The sequence below is a fragment of the Pristiophorus japonicus genome, unplaced genomic scaffold, assembly GCF_044704955.1.
Source record: "Pristiophorus japonicus isolate sPriJap1 unplaced genomic scaffold, sPriJap1.hap1 HAP1_SCAFFOLD_913, whole genome shotgun sequence".
NCBI classification, from domain to species: domain Eukaryota; kingdom Metazoa; phylum Chordata; class Chondrichthyes; family Pristiophoridae; genus Pristiophorus; species Pristiophorus japonicus.
Genome location: NW_027254839.1, coordinates 24,472 through 38,087, shown reverse-complemented (window position 1 = coordinate 38,087; position 13,616 = coordinate 24,472). Strand labels below are relative to the sequence as shown.

The following is a 13,616-nucleotide window of genomic DNA, read 5'->3' as shown; positions in this document are numbered from 1 at the left end:
ACATACAGGAAAGGCAAGTCTGGAGCTTGACTTCAAACTAAACCTTGATAGGACAACAGTCAACCAGATTCAGGACTGATGTCATGGCGTTCTTAAGAGTAATCCACACATGGAATAGACTTCAGGTCGAGTAGTGGAGTGAATACCCTGGAATCATTTTAGAAATCGTTTTATTCTCTGGCATTCCTGGAAGAGTGCTTGAATGGGCTCCCTCATCTGTATCTGTCTTGTGATCTTGCCATGTACGAGTGCAACAGAATTCAAAATTTATTTGGACAATGACACACTTATTAATGCTGGTGTTTCTTCGTGTGTCAATTTCAACAAAATTGTGAGGGGCTGCCTTTGCTTATCTACCAGGGTTTTGTCATGACCTTTTGAGAGTTAATATGTCCAAGTTGGTATTGCAAAGATTATCCATTCTAACAACTGAAACATTCTGTTTCTGGTAGATTGCAAGGGTTGACTGCAAGGAAGTATTGGATATTATTTGTAATCTGGAGTCTGAGGGCCAGAACAATGCTGCCTTTGTCCTGTGTACAACGTTTCTTACCCATCAACTGCAACAGGAAAGTGTCTATTGCTCTTGGTAAGTTCTGAGTGCGTTCATGTTTTACATAGTCAAGCATTATTCACACTTGTTGGTCAAGATTTGTCACTGGGATTTTGGTATGGTATGTGTGATTGTGTCACTACCTGGCATGTGAAGTACGTGTTTGTCTTTTTGATTGCTTCTGTCTCGTCCATCATCATAGGCAGTCCCTCGGAATCGAGGAAGACTTGCTTCCACTCTTAAAATGAATCCTTAGGTGGCTGAACAGTCTAATACGAGAACCACAGTCCCTGTCACAGGTGGGACAGACAGTGGTTGAAGGAAAGGGTGGGTGGGGAGTCTGGTTTGCCGCACACTCTTTCCACTGCCTGCGCTTGATTCCTGCATGCTCTCGGCGATGAGACTCGAGGTGCTCAGCGCCCTCCCGGAAGCACTTCCTCCACTTAGGGTGGTCTTTGGCCAGGAACTCGCAGGTGTTGGTGGGATGTTGCACTTTATCAGGGAGACTTTGAGGGTTATCCCTGTAACGTTTCCTCTGCTCACCTTTGGCTCGTTTTCCGTGAAGGAGTTCTGAATGGAGCGATGCTTTGGGAATCTCGTGTCTGGCATGCAAACTATGTGGTCTGCCCAGCGGAGCTGATCGGGGGAAGGGGGGAAGATTGAAGATTGCAAAGTGTATTTCTAAGTTGATTAATTTAAGCACTTGTGTTTTGTATCCTCTGCTTTGAAGCAGTAACTGTAGCTTATTGTCTCTTTGGCATTCTCCTCTCCTGAAGGTGTAAGTTCATTGGGCCTTGACTACGTGTTTCTTCACCCAACTAGCCATCACTCGCTTGTGAGCCAAACTTGGCACCGGGTCAGTGGAGTATTAGCCATGCGGGGCATCACAGTCTGATCCTATCCTCAACTGATGTCTTTGGATAGCAATCAGCAGCAGGAACTCTGGCTGATTTTTCCCTCTCCCTAACCCAGGGACTCTCTTGCTGCCATGGCTGAGAGAAGCTATCTCAGTACAGACCAGAAATCCAATCTGGTGCATTTGATGCGTTTGTGTCAGCTTTTCGCTAGCCAGATTTGTTAAATCATCAGACAGTCAACATGGCTTGTTTTTGTTCTGTTACATTTAATGTTTGTTTATGTACTACAGGTATTTTGTTTCCTGCTCAAAATAGGTAGCCTTTTTCAGATCTAATTGAATTGTAACTGTTGAACAAATGTCCTCTATAGTTGCTTGTGGGTTGATTTGTGTGCATAATGTAGCTAGAGGCAATCACATGAGGGGCAAAAGCTTTTTGGCTGCATGCAGTCATTGTGGGAAAATGGAATCTGGTTATCCTGTCACTTTTTAAACCCAAAAGTGGTTTATAATTTGTGAAATTGTACTTGAACAGCAAATACATTCTTTTCCCTAAAGGGAACTCACTCTGTTTTGGAGCAAGTTGCAGCGGAGACTGGATCCGTCTTTGGAGTCCTTCCTGGAGCGTTGTCGGCAGCTTGGTATTATTGCAAGAACCGTGTGTCACATATTCTTCCTTATAAAAGTTATCCAATCTGAAGTAAGTAACCAGTTGGTCTTTTGGAGTTGAAGATGTTATTGGAATACTGTTAATGTTTATAACATTTTCTCATCGTGCTAGTGCCTATGCTTCACTGTTGATTTGAAAAGTACTCGTTATTCCAGTTACTTCATAAAAATATGATGGCTCTTAATCATGCTCTCTTGCCCCGCGTTAATGTAGTTTAGTATATTTCTGTAACCAGCGCTGCTCCACTGTTTTGATTATAGCAATTTGAAATTGGATATGGATTTGTTCATCTGCCTTGACCCAAAACCTTTCAAATATCGCTTACTCCAATGCCATCTTAAATGTAATATTGGCGCAAACTGGGAAATAAGTCCAGTGATGAGCCATATTTATAAAGTCAGGAGAAACAACATGTACTCTTAGCTAGCTACTATATCCTATCACCTAATTGAAGCTGGATGGGCTTGTGGTGGCTGAAGATATTGTGAAGAAATTCTGTAATCCACATTTTGAGTGACACTGTAGGAAAGGCATTTTCCAACCGATAGATGATTATCACATTTCAAGTTCCAACAGCTGTCTCTGTCAATACTGTTTTCATTGATGAGGAAATACTTTCCTTCTAACTTTTTTTCATTTTGTAAATTCTGTCCCCTTCAGTTGCACCATGATGCAGGCACATTCTTCCTCCCATCCCTACCTATCCCCCCCTCCTCGCCACCTTAAAGTACCTGCTATGCCTTGAAAATGTGCACTATCTGGGTCTATTCTTCCCCTGGAGAGTTGCTTCCTAAGTAGACAGAGCAATTTCCGATGCTTTGATTTCAGGATGTACAGTATTGGTATACTAGCATGTTGAACAGTCCCGCCCACTGTGATTTTAAATGCTGTGCTTCAGAAAATTACACATTATAAAAGCTGGTAATCTGGCTCGGACATTACCAGCATCTGCTGGGAAGGGCACTGGGTCAGCTGCTCTTGGTCCTTATCTGTACAGCATGATGAGTTGTTCATTCTCCTCCTCCATTTAAAGCACTCTTTTCTCTGTGACTGCCAAAATAAGAGACTAATGTGGGGAAATTGGTGAGGGGTATACTCTTGACTCGTGCACAAGTGTTTTAAGTCCATTTTAGTGTTAACAGAAGACTCTAACGGGGAGATAGGAAAGAAACATAATCTTTTTTTCCCATTTGTTTCACAGGCAGAAGGAGCTGGTCTCCCCATTTCTATCGAACTGTGTGTAGGAGCCCTTCGTATTCAGTCCAACGAAAATGCAGAGATGAAGATCTCCATTTGTAAAACCATTGCCTGCTTGATGCCAGATGACCTTGAAGTGAGACGTGCTTGTCAACTCACTCAGTTCCTGCTGGAACCCACAGTGGATGCATACCGTGAAGTGGAAAAGCTGTATAAACAGCCTGATCAGAAATATGATGAGGAAAATGGCCCTATTCCCAATTCATTACACTGTGAACTTTTGTTGGCATTAAAAGCCCACTGGCCTTTTGATCCTGAGTTTTGGGATTGGAAAACTCTCAAACGTCACTGCCGGGGGCATCTGGGAGACAAGGCTGTTGCCATTTCAGAAGATGAACTTAGCGACGATGAATTAGATGGTAATGAACTCTTTGATCAGATGAGTAAAATCCCACAGACAATGAATGATGGAAGAGAGAGAGATGGAGACGCTTTTAATAAAAAGAAAGCAAAGGTGATGTCTGAGAGGTACTATAGATGGCTTCAAAATATGTTCTTCTGTGTACTGTGCAAGAAAGATTATGTTGTAGCTAGAATCGTACACCATGCAAAGACGCACATTAGAGACGGAATATTTTCTTGCCCTGTTTGTGCAAAGAAGTTTAAGAAAAAGGAACAGTTTACTCCACATGTAAAGGAACACATCAAAAAACCGAAGCGAGAGAAAAAACAAAAAAAGAAAGCAGAAGCCGCTGAAAAATCTTTGCTACCTTCGTTAAATGTGAATGCTCCTCCCAAGCACCAGCCCGCAGTAGATGCAGTGAAAGGATTGGTTAAAAAAGAGGTTGAGGAAAATGACTACATAATCTTGAGCGCAACTGACTCGGTGGAGGAGGAACGAGGTGATGTGTCCAAGCCGGCAGTGGATGGAACGGTTGTAACGCAGTGGACAGAAAGCTATCCATGCCCAGGTACAGATTGCTCGAGGTCATTTAAATACTACAAAAACCTCACTGCCCACTTGAAAAATGATCATTTGGACAATGATGAAAATGTAAAGCACTTCCTTGAAATGAATAACAGGAAGGCGCTGTGTAAATACTGCCGGCGCCATTTTGTCAGTGACTACCATCTTAAAGCTCATTTAAAGGCACACTCTGGATTGCAGCCCTATATCTGCATTCAGATGGACTGTAATGCAAGCTTTCAGGCCTTTGCTGATCTAGTGAGGCACAGAAAACAACACAAAGAATTCCGGTCCAAATGTACATTTAAAGGTTGCAGCAAGGTGTTCAGTGGGTCTTGCTTATTGTATCACCATGAAGCTCAGCATTACAGGGAAGCAGCATATTCCTGCAATTTAGCTGGCTGTAAGAAATTCTACTTTTCCAGAAGTGAATTTCAGAATCATCTGCAAACACATGGTATAACGCGACTGGAAGATTTTGAGGCCAAATTTCTGAAAAAAGAAAGCGACTCCACAGAAGGTCTGGTGGACGATGGTCCGAAGCTGGTGACTGCGCAGGAACAGCTCTGTCCAGTGGATGGCAGTTCCACAGAAAATGCAAACGAGAAGCTGAATGAAATTGCGGAAAGATCTTCTCAGAGTTGCAGCTATTCTCTGCCCCAAGAGATGGTGAAAAGGGAAAAGGATGTCGAGGCCAGTCCTGGAGGGTCTTATTACCCAGAGGGGCTTGGCACTGCTGCTGCAGATTCCAGTTTTGTCAGCAAGGGTCGGTCTGGATATAGTAATCTGCAGGGTGTTTATTCTGAAAATCTGCTTGTACCCTTAGAAAAGTTGGCATCATTTAAAGAGCTAAGTGACATTGAAGATATGATGAAAGCGGCTACTCTTCATCCAGAAATTCACAGGAGCCTGGCTAAGCACAAAATTACTGGTGTTGGGAAGAACTTGGCGGACTTAAATCAGCTTGCTTGCGGGATAGATGGCTGTATGCTGATGTATGGCTTGACAAAGGACCTGAAGAAACACATTAAGGTGGCTCATCCAGACTACTACAAGGCTAAGAGGCGGATCAATAAACACAGCAGAGATGCTGTGAAAGGTTCTGCGGCAAATCAAGTCAAAGTTAAAACTGAAATGGGACAGAGGGGAGGCCAGTCCGTTGCACCTGTGATTGATGAACTTTGTGAAAATAAAAATGTGTTGCTAAAATCTCAGCGAGTGAAGAAACCCAAGAACAACAGGAATGCCAAGTGGCCTGCTATTTTTAAGGATGATAAGTTTGTATGCTCTCGGTGCTTCAAGGCGTTTTCAAATCCCAAATCACTTGGTGGCCACTTGGCTCGCAAAATAAAATGCCCGTTACTCACTGAGACTGTTGCAGAGGCTGCTGCTGCTGTTCCCCCTCCTCCTCCTCCTCCTCCCCCTCCTCCTCCTCCTGTTGTCGCCTGTGTTCCTGCAGTGCCAACTCTGGAAGAACTCGTAAGAGCTCTGCAGAAGCTGCAGTTGGATAAATCTGAAGCGTTAAGAAATGAAATGATGGCGTGTGCTTCCACTTTTTCTTCACCGCCTTCGGAAGAGCCTCCCTCTACCCCAGTCACTACCAGCGATGCTGCTGGCTCCACACCTTCAGGAAGTGATTCCCAATTGCAGCCACATTCTTGTGAACCCGTCCAAAACGATTCATCGAAAGAGGACTCGGGCATCATTAAGCCATTCGTCTGTGATCATGAAGGATGTATCTTTAAGGCAATGACCAAAGATGGCCTCATCAACCATTATGTTAAAACTCACAAGTACTCTAAGGACAAGGTTCTTCAGTTAAGCAGGTTTCAGCTCAGGTTTGCACCCTTCAAATGCCACATCTGCCTAAGAACATTTACAAGAAAAACAAATCTTAGAACTCACTATAAACAAATGCATAGGTTCAGTAAAGAGGACATGCAAAAAGGAAAGTTTTCCTATATAAACTGTGTTTCTGTTCCTAGCAATACAAATCCACAGCTGATTGTGCCAAATATACTAATTAAAACTGAGAATGACAGTCCCCACCTGATGGAAGATAATTTGTGCGGTGCTCCGAATCTCAGTGAAAGGCTGTGTTTGTCTGAGAATGCTGGGCCTATTAAGACAGAAGAGGGTTGCCTTTACCCAATGAGTGTTTCTTACCAGACTAAAGACTATAATTTATTTGGGGATGACGAGCATGCGCACCTTGGCACAGTGAGTGGAAGTTGGCGCCAGACTGGAAGCGATTCGGAGAATACAATGAATGAGTCCTTCACTACTGAAGTAGAATGTTCTGAATCTGCCGAATCTTTAAAATCTGAGGAGATGCGTTTGAACGGCAGCATGGAATCGAGTTGTATGATGCCAGACAGCGCGGACGATTCAGAATCCAAGGAAGAAGGTCGAGGAAGCCGAAGAGTTGGTGCTAAAAGTAACTTGTGTTACATGTTGAATAAATACCACAAACCTTACCACTGCATTCACAAGGGCTGCTCTGCAGCCTTCACTGGTCAGCCCAATCTGATCCGCCATTACCAGACTGTGCATCAGTACAACCGGGAACAGATGTGTTTAGAGGAAGATCGAGGGAACGCCAAGAAAGACCATACCAAAGTGAAGAAAATCTTCAAGTGCAAGTTTGAAGGTTGCACCAAACGCTTCCAATATCCGAGAGTGCTTTTGAGACACTACAGTGAGATCCACAAGCTCGCAGGAGGTGAGACTGGGAAGTATGCCTGTAATCAGCCCGACTGTCTGTCCTCCTTTAATGTGTATAGTAACCTTAGGCGCCACCTGCAACAAGCTCATGGCATTGATCTTGAAGTCAAAAGAGACGCCCCAGGTGACTTAGAATTTAAGTGCAGTATAGATGGTTGCAGCCGCACTTACACTATCCGCTCCAGCTACCTGCGCCATGTCCAAAGACAGCACAAAGCCCATTATAAGTCTATATTACTGAGACCGCGCAAAAACTTTCAGTATGACCATAAGCCTAATTTGGAAAGATGCAGCCAGGGCCACCTTATTGATGGAGACACTCATGGCTCAGCTCCGACGGTTGAACCTGATTTGAAGCTATTTGAGCAGGAGCACCTCATTGATGAAGACAGCTGTGGCTCTGCACGATTAAGTGAGCCGAATTTGGGAAGAATTGATGCGGCACATCTTACTGATGAAGACACCTCTGATTCTGAATCAGAGGTTGAGCCTGATTTTGAAAGATACGAGAAGCGTCTTGGCTCATACGGTTCTGCACTAAAGCTTGAATCTAACTTTGAAAGTCACGACAGTGGAGATCTTGAAGACAAAGCATACAGTACGACAGCGGAATTGGAGTCCGATTTAGAAAGGGGTGTGACGGGCCATCATTCTGATGACACAAGTGACTCGGCACAGCAGGAGGAAGAGTCTGAGAGGAATGAATCTTGTATGGCCTTTGATGGTTCCCTAGTGGATGAGTATGAAAAGGATCCAAGAAAATCTGTCAGGTGTCGTGATTATTTGCTGAAGAGTACGGACCATGGATTTGCAATGTGTAAAGCTGAGGTTTTAAGGGACCAGTTCCCGTGCATGGTCGATGACTGTCAAACAGTGGTCCTGAGTCGGCGCAGTGTTTTGAGACACTACAAGATACAGCACAAAATGACTGCTAAATATATTGAGCAGAATTTTAGCACCCTTCTAATGTGCAAGAAATACTCCAATCCACCACACAGTGAAAAACTGGGATCTGACTCGGCAACGCTGCCCAAAAAAGTGGTCTCTGAGCAAACTGAGGAAGCTCCAGGTTGCAGTGTTCTTCGGCAACAAAATGGAGAAAGTCCTTTGAAAACGGAGTTTAAAATTGAACCTGAGCAAGTTAGACCGGGACAACAGTTGCATAACTGCAGTGTGGGAAATGGGAGCAATGCTATTTCTGGTGGGGGAAATGTGTTTCCTGGGAAATCTGTCAATCCCGCCACAGGGATGACAAACCGAGGTCCGAGCTTCAAAGAAAATGATGCAAATCAAGCTTTTCTACCTAAAAATGGAGGAGTAATTACAAATATAGTAAAACAAAGCGGGAGCCAAAATGGCTCACTTTTCACCAAATTGAAGCAGCCTTTGAAAAGAAAAGGTGAAATGGAGAGAACAGATTCCATGTATTCCACTTTGACACAGGGCTCATTCATTGGCACCAAAGATGACCAACAGAGCCAAAATGCTCAGCAGAAACCATTTGACTTGACCACGTATAAACCTATAGGCTTTGAAGCCTCGTTTCTGAAGTTTATTCAAGAAAGTGAAGACACTGAGAACGAAGATGAATCGTGGCATTGGGAACCGCCTAAACGCTGCAGAAAACATCCTTCACAAAGGAGGGAGTCGGAAGCTGACACTGGATCAAAAGAATCGCCAATGGAGAACTGTAGAGAGTACAGTGCAAACTGCGATAGAAATGACTCTCCTGTACATAACAGTTTCGCAACCATTGAACCGCTAATTTCACCCGGGCCGTCTCCATCTTTGGAGAACTTGCGAACGATATTGGATAAGGCACTCACAGACTGTGGAGATCTTGCCTTAAAACAGCTTCATTTTCTTCGACCTGTAGTAGTCCTGGAAAGGTCTGAGTTTTCCACCCCCATACTAGAACTGTTTCCAACAAAAAAGAGCGACGAACTGTGTGTGGGAAGTTCATAGAACTATTTGTATCTGTTTTACAAACTGAAGTCACTATACTGTAACCTATAGAGAGATAAAAGCAGAGCTGCAGAGAATAAAGAGCGAATACACCTGGGGCTTCCATTTGGGAAGCGTAAGCTTGGTTTGTTCTGGTTTTGTGCATGATTGTGTGTGTGTATACGGAACAAGTATTAGGGTACTTATTGGGGATTAGTAGTTTCACTAAAAGAACTTGAATGTGCACATACTGGTGCTCTTCTGTAAGATATTGTACACTACATCTCCTTTATGTATGGGTTTTGAGATAGTACACAGTCAATTAAATGGCAATTTTTCACAAACATTGTACTGATGGATTTGTACTATAAATCGAATTGTATTGATGCTTTTGGTCGCCTAATTGATTTATGGGGATCAACATAGTCTTGACAGTTAAGTTATCAATAAAGAAAAGATATTTCTTTTACTGCAACAGAGCTTTGGTTAACCCAGTTTTAAATTAAATCTCATAGTTTTCTCTGAAATATTCTTGCAATCATGTAAGAAATAATCTCTAAATTGGAACAAATACTGTCGTTGGTTTTATTTTTGAAGGTTTCCACTTGTTTCACTTTTACATGACTTTCTACACAAACGTTGACTCAAATTTGGTCTAAAATGTGCTCCAAGGCTTTATTGCTGTAAATGGAATTCTCCCCTTAGCTTACTACTGTGTAGCATTTCTTTTGTTCTGGATTCATTTTTTTTAATGGACCAATGCAGTATTTTCCTGTGTATATTTTGATTAACTATTCCATCCCAATATTATAGATCTTGATATGCAAGATAAAGTGATACCTTGAAGAAAATGACGTTGTATGTGTGTGTGTGTTGGGAATGGTGAGATAACAGGAGATAATGTTCTTCCTGTTTAAGTATGTTGAACTGCATGAAGTCATTCAACATGAAGTTTTCAGTACAAAATCTCAAATGTTTATCTCGGTCTGATTAAGCCTAGACTGTTTTGGCCAGTACACTATATTGACCTGGGAGAGTCCATCAGAAGGCATTTGATGGCACACACTAATTTGAACAAGTCATATGCATAGAAAAACACACTTTTGAGTGGCTTCAGAAGAACACTAAAGAGGCCTTGGTAACTTAGCATTATTGCGTAGGTAATTACGTGTTGATATTGTGCAAGTTATTTTAGAATAGCCTATGTTGCACCATAAGTTTTACAATGGGGCTCTTTACAAAACGTTTTCTTTTGAAATATTTGTCATGTACTAAAGGACTAAATTAGGTTAATCTTCTGGACCCTTGAAACATAGTGAGATGTATAGAGTCATTTATTGAATGTAAATTCTTTGCTTTTAGGATCACATTGTACTGTTTGGTGTTTTGTGATTCCAAAAGATTACAAAATCTACATCTGTTAAGTCAGCTTAAGTCTATCTTGCACATAGTGTATTGAATTTCTTAAAACTTAAAGCATTACGTCTCTGAGCATAGACTTTCCCATGCCTATGCAAGAATTTTCACCCAACAACTGTGGGGGCGGGCAGAATCCTTAATTGAGAGTGTTATGGTTTCTTTGTACTAAGTATGAGGTCTCTTGGACTATATTGCTAGGAATTCTAAAGAGCTATAGGTCCAAAACACATGGACCATGGTTATCATAACAGTTGGGACTGAAAAGTAAATGTTAACTTTGAAAGGATAAAGTAAACTGAGAACACTCCTAGTTAGAGTCTGCATTTTTTAAATTCCTGGTTCCAAATATGGTCTTCATGTATATTACACTTTACAATTGTAAAATCTTAATGGAGTTTTAAAAAAATAATTGAGTGGAATTCCATTTTGATCCTGATTTATGTGATCGCTGGTGGTGTTACTGTAGCTATTGGTTTTCTGTTGAGTTGATGAGACTATTGGTGTTAGATTGACTTGTGCTTTGAAATCCATTGAACTAATGGAATGCAGCCTAACAAGTTAACAGTATTAAGTTCTGATGGCCAGTCCCAGCAAACCTGGCAGTATTCTGTTTACAATTGTATAGCTTACTTGTTCTGTAGCTACTTTTTACTGCAGCACCAGCTTTAACCAAATGTATTCATGTTTGTTTTACAAAGTTTCAACCAAAATGTAATTGGAAATCTTAAAGCTCACAATGAAGAGTAATGCACTTACAAGCATTTTACTTTTGATGTGGAAACTGAGCCAAGCGCTTTATTTTACAGCACCTTAAATAACATTGCAATGTATTTCAGGCAGACCCTGGCTCTGTGTTGGGCTTCCCCATTTAATTACCTCCTTACTGTAAGATGCCAGGAACTTGTTTCAATTTGCTTGCTGATTTTACTGCTAATAAACTTGCTTAACATGTGAGGGTTGGAAAATCTAGGTTCTGCTATTGTATAAAATATGGCAATGCAACAGTTCGATTTTCTGACCATTACCCATTCTGCTTAAATAAGCTGCCGATGCTTTGCTTGACACAGATAATTCAATCCTGGGGGTGGGGGGAGAGAGATTAAAATTCTTCCTTATTAATTTTAATAAAGAAAGTTAGCATGATTATATAACAGGACATCCCATTCTGTCCAAATGCTGATTATTATTTTCTTCCCTTAAAATTACCAAAAGGAAGAAACTGTGGTACTTCAGCAATGTGCATGAAATTACCATCGTGTTTGCATATGACTAAACTAACAGGAAGTTAAATTTAAATGGGTTTTAGTAAACTGTTGATTTCCTTTTGCGTTGCACACAGCAGTGAGATCATTCTTGCCCGTCTGTCATGTGTGTCTCCCTCTCCACCTCCCTCCCGTTTGTCTTCTCTCCGTTTAAGTCTTTATCTTTTCCCTCGGTCCTTCTGCTTCTGTCTTTGTTGTGTGTGGTGGATGGTGTGGTGATGGAAGGAGCCAGCCACAGCTGTAGACTACATATGGGTGTGGAATGTGAGGCAAATATAGCACTCATCCTTTTCCAACCTTATCCCTCAATCACTTGTGCTTCCCATTCCCTAACGTACCACATTTTTTGTTGACAATTGAAGCATCATTAAATCAAGAAAGCACTCTTCCTCTCCCTCCATCTCTGCACCAGCCTCTGTGTCTTTAATGACTCGCGTCACCTTCAGTTTGTAAAGTTTATTTAACACAAAACCGAAGCTACAACAGATTTATAGTCAGATGTAATTTTTCCTCACTCGACTCTTAGTGAAACAAGTGGAATAAATCACAGAAATGAATGTCTGTACCTTCAAGGTTGTTTTCGGTAGAAATAGGTGATCACCTTTCCCCTGTATGTTGTAGAAGGCACCAAATGCCAATTTCAAGTCATTCTATGTTGCTGGGCACTTTCAATCTTTGAGAAGCCTACAGATTCTAGTACCAGCTATTCCCACATACTTGGCTATTCTAAAGTCAACAAAATAAAACATTGACATTTTTGGGTTTTATGACTTTTTAAATTTTGCACTGTGTAAAAAGCCACTCTGAATGGTACCTAATATCTTAACTGCGATATGTCTACTTCATAGAGACAGTGGCAAGAAAAAGCATCAACAGTTACCTTTCATCCTGCTGCTTAAACCAATACACTTTTGTCATTACATTCACTTCTGCCTCAGGAACTATAGTGAATACATCTCAGCCGTTTTATCACAGTTTTATTTGACTGTGGGGAGGAGCTAGAGAACTAGGAGCATAATCCACGTGATTACTTTACAACGGCTCTTCATACCTTGTGGAGGGTTGTTCATGCTGATTCTGTACCGGATGTCCACTAGGGCTGAATGTTGGAGGTTAATCCCAACCGGGGGTATGGTGGGACTGATTTTAGGGTCGTATCAGCTGCCAATCTCCACCAATTTGGATTACAGGCATGGCAAAGACATTTTGGAGCAGACTTTAGAACTCATTCAACAAGCTGTTTTCCAGGTCTTCCAAAACCAGTTGAAAATATATAAAACAAAGCTAACCACCTGACTGACCTTGTTCCATTGTCCTTCAAACTCGTCCAAATGTATACAAGTACGCATCTTCAGAGTTGCTTATCTTGAGGTGTTTGCAAAGGACATTGTTGGTGCTCAGTGGGAGGCTGTACAATTGATGCTGTGAATGTATGTCATGTGCAGATTTACATTGCAAGTTGTTGGACATATTTCTGCCATGTGACAGAGAATGTTCAGGTGGCTGAAATGCAGCTATCGACATTAGTTCGTGTCAGCTGTTCATCACCATCTAAAGAGTCGAGAGTAATTGGCAAATCTATTCATGGCCTTACTGCAGAGACCTTGGAATTATGGGGCTTTTGTATAAGGCTTTTAACGTAGGTTTCCAGGGACTTTTATTTTAAACACACAACTTTTAACAGCCGAAGGCTTGTGGAGAGATTCCAGGTGCTTATGTCTCCTAGCTACAAGTATTAAGGATGAACTTGTACACTTCCTCTGGCTAGAAGACAACAGCCAATGCTGACATTGAAGGAGTAAAGGAACAGGAAGAGGCCATTCAGCCCCTCAAGCCTGTTCTGCCATTCAATTAGATCTTGGCTGATCTGTATCTTAACTCCATCTACCTGCCTTGGTTCCATAGCCCTTAATACCCTTGCCCAACACACACCTATCCATTTCAGTTTTTACATTTTCAATTGACCCGCAGCCTCAGCAGCTTTTTTTGTGTGTGGGGGTGAGAGGAGAGGAGAGGAGAGGAGA

The 13,616-nt window shown here is 41.9% G+C and overlaps 1 protein-coding gene across 1 annotated transcript in view; it reads left to right on the top strand.

Annotated features, from left to right (window-relative positions):
- The window catches only part of rlf (RLF zinc finger), a 101,608-nt gene extending 92,353 nt beyond the window's left edge, over positions 1–9,255 (top strand). Inside the window, exons 6-8 of the mRNA XM_070874639.1 lie at positions 453–589; positions 1,968–2,109; positions 3,281–9,255. Coding sequence (XP_070730740.1) covers positions 453–589; positions 1,968–2,109; positions 3,281–8,932 — 5,931 coding nt within the window. The 3' untranslated portion in view covers positions 8,933–9,255. The remainder of the gene's footprint in view (positions 1–452; positions 590–1,967; positions 2,110–3,280) is intronic.
- Positions 9,256–13,616: the final 4,361 nt, after the last annotated feature.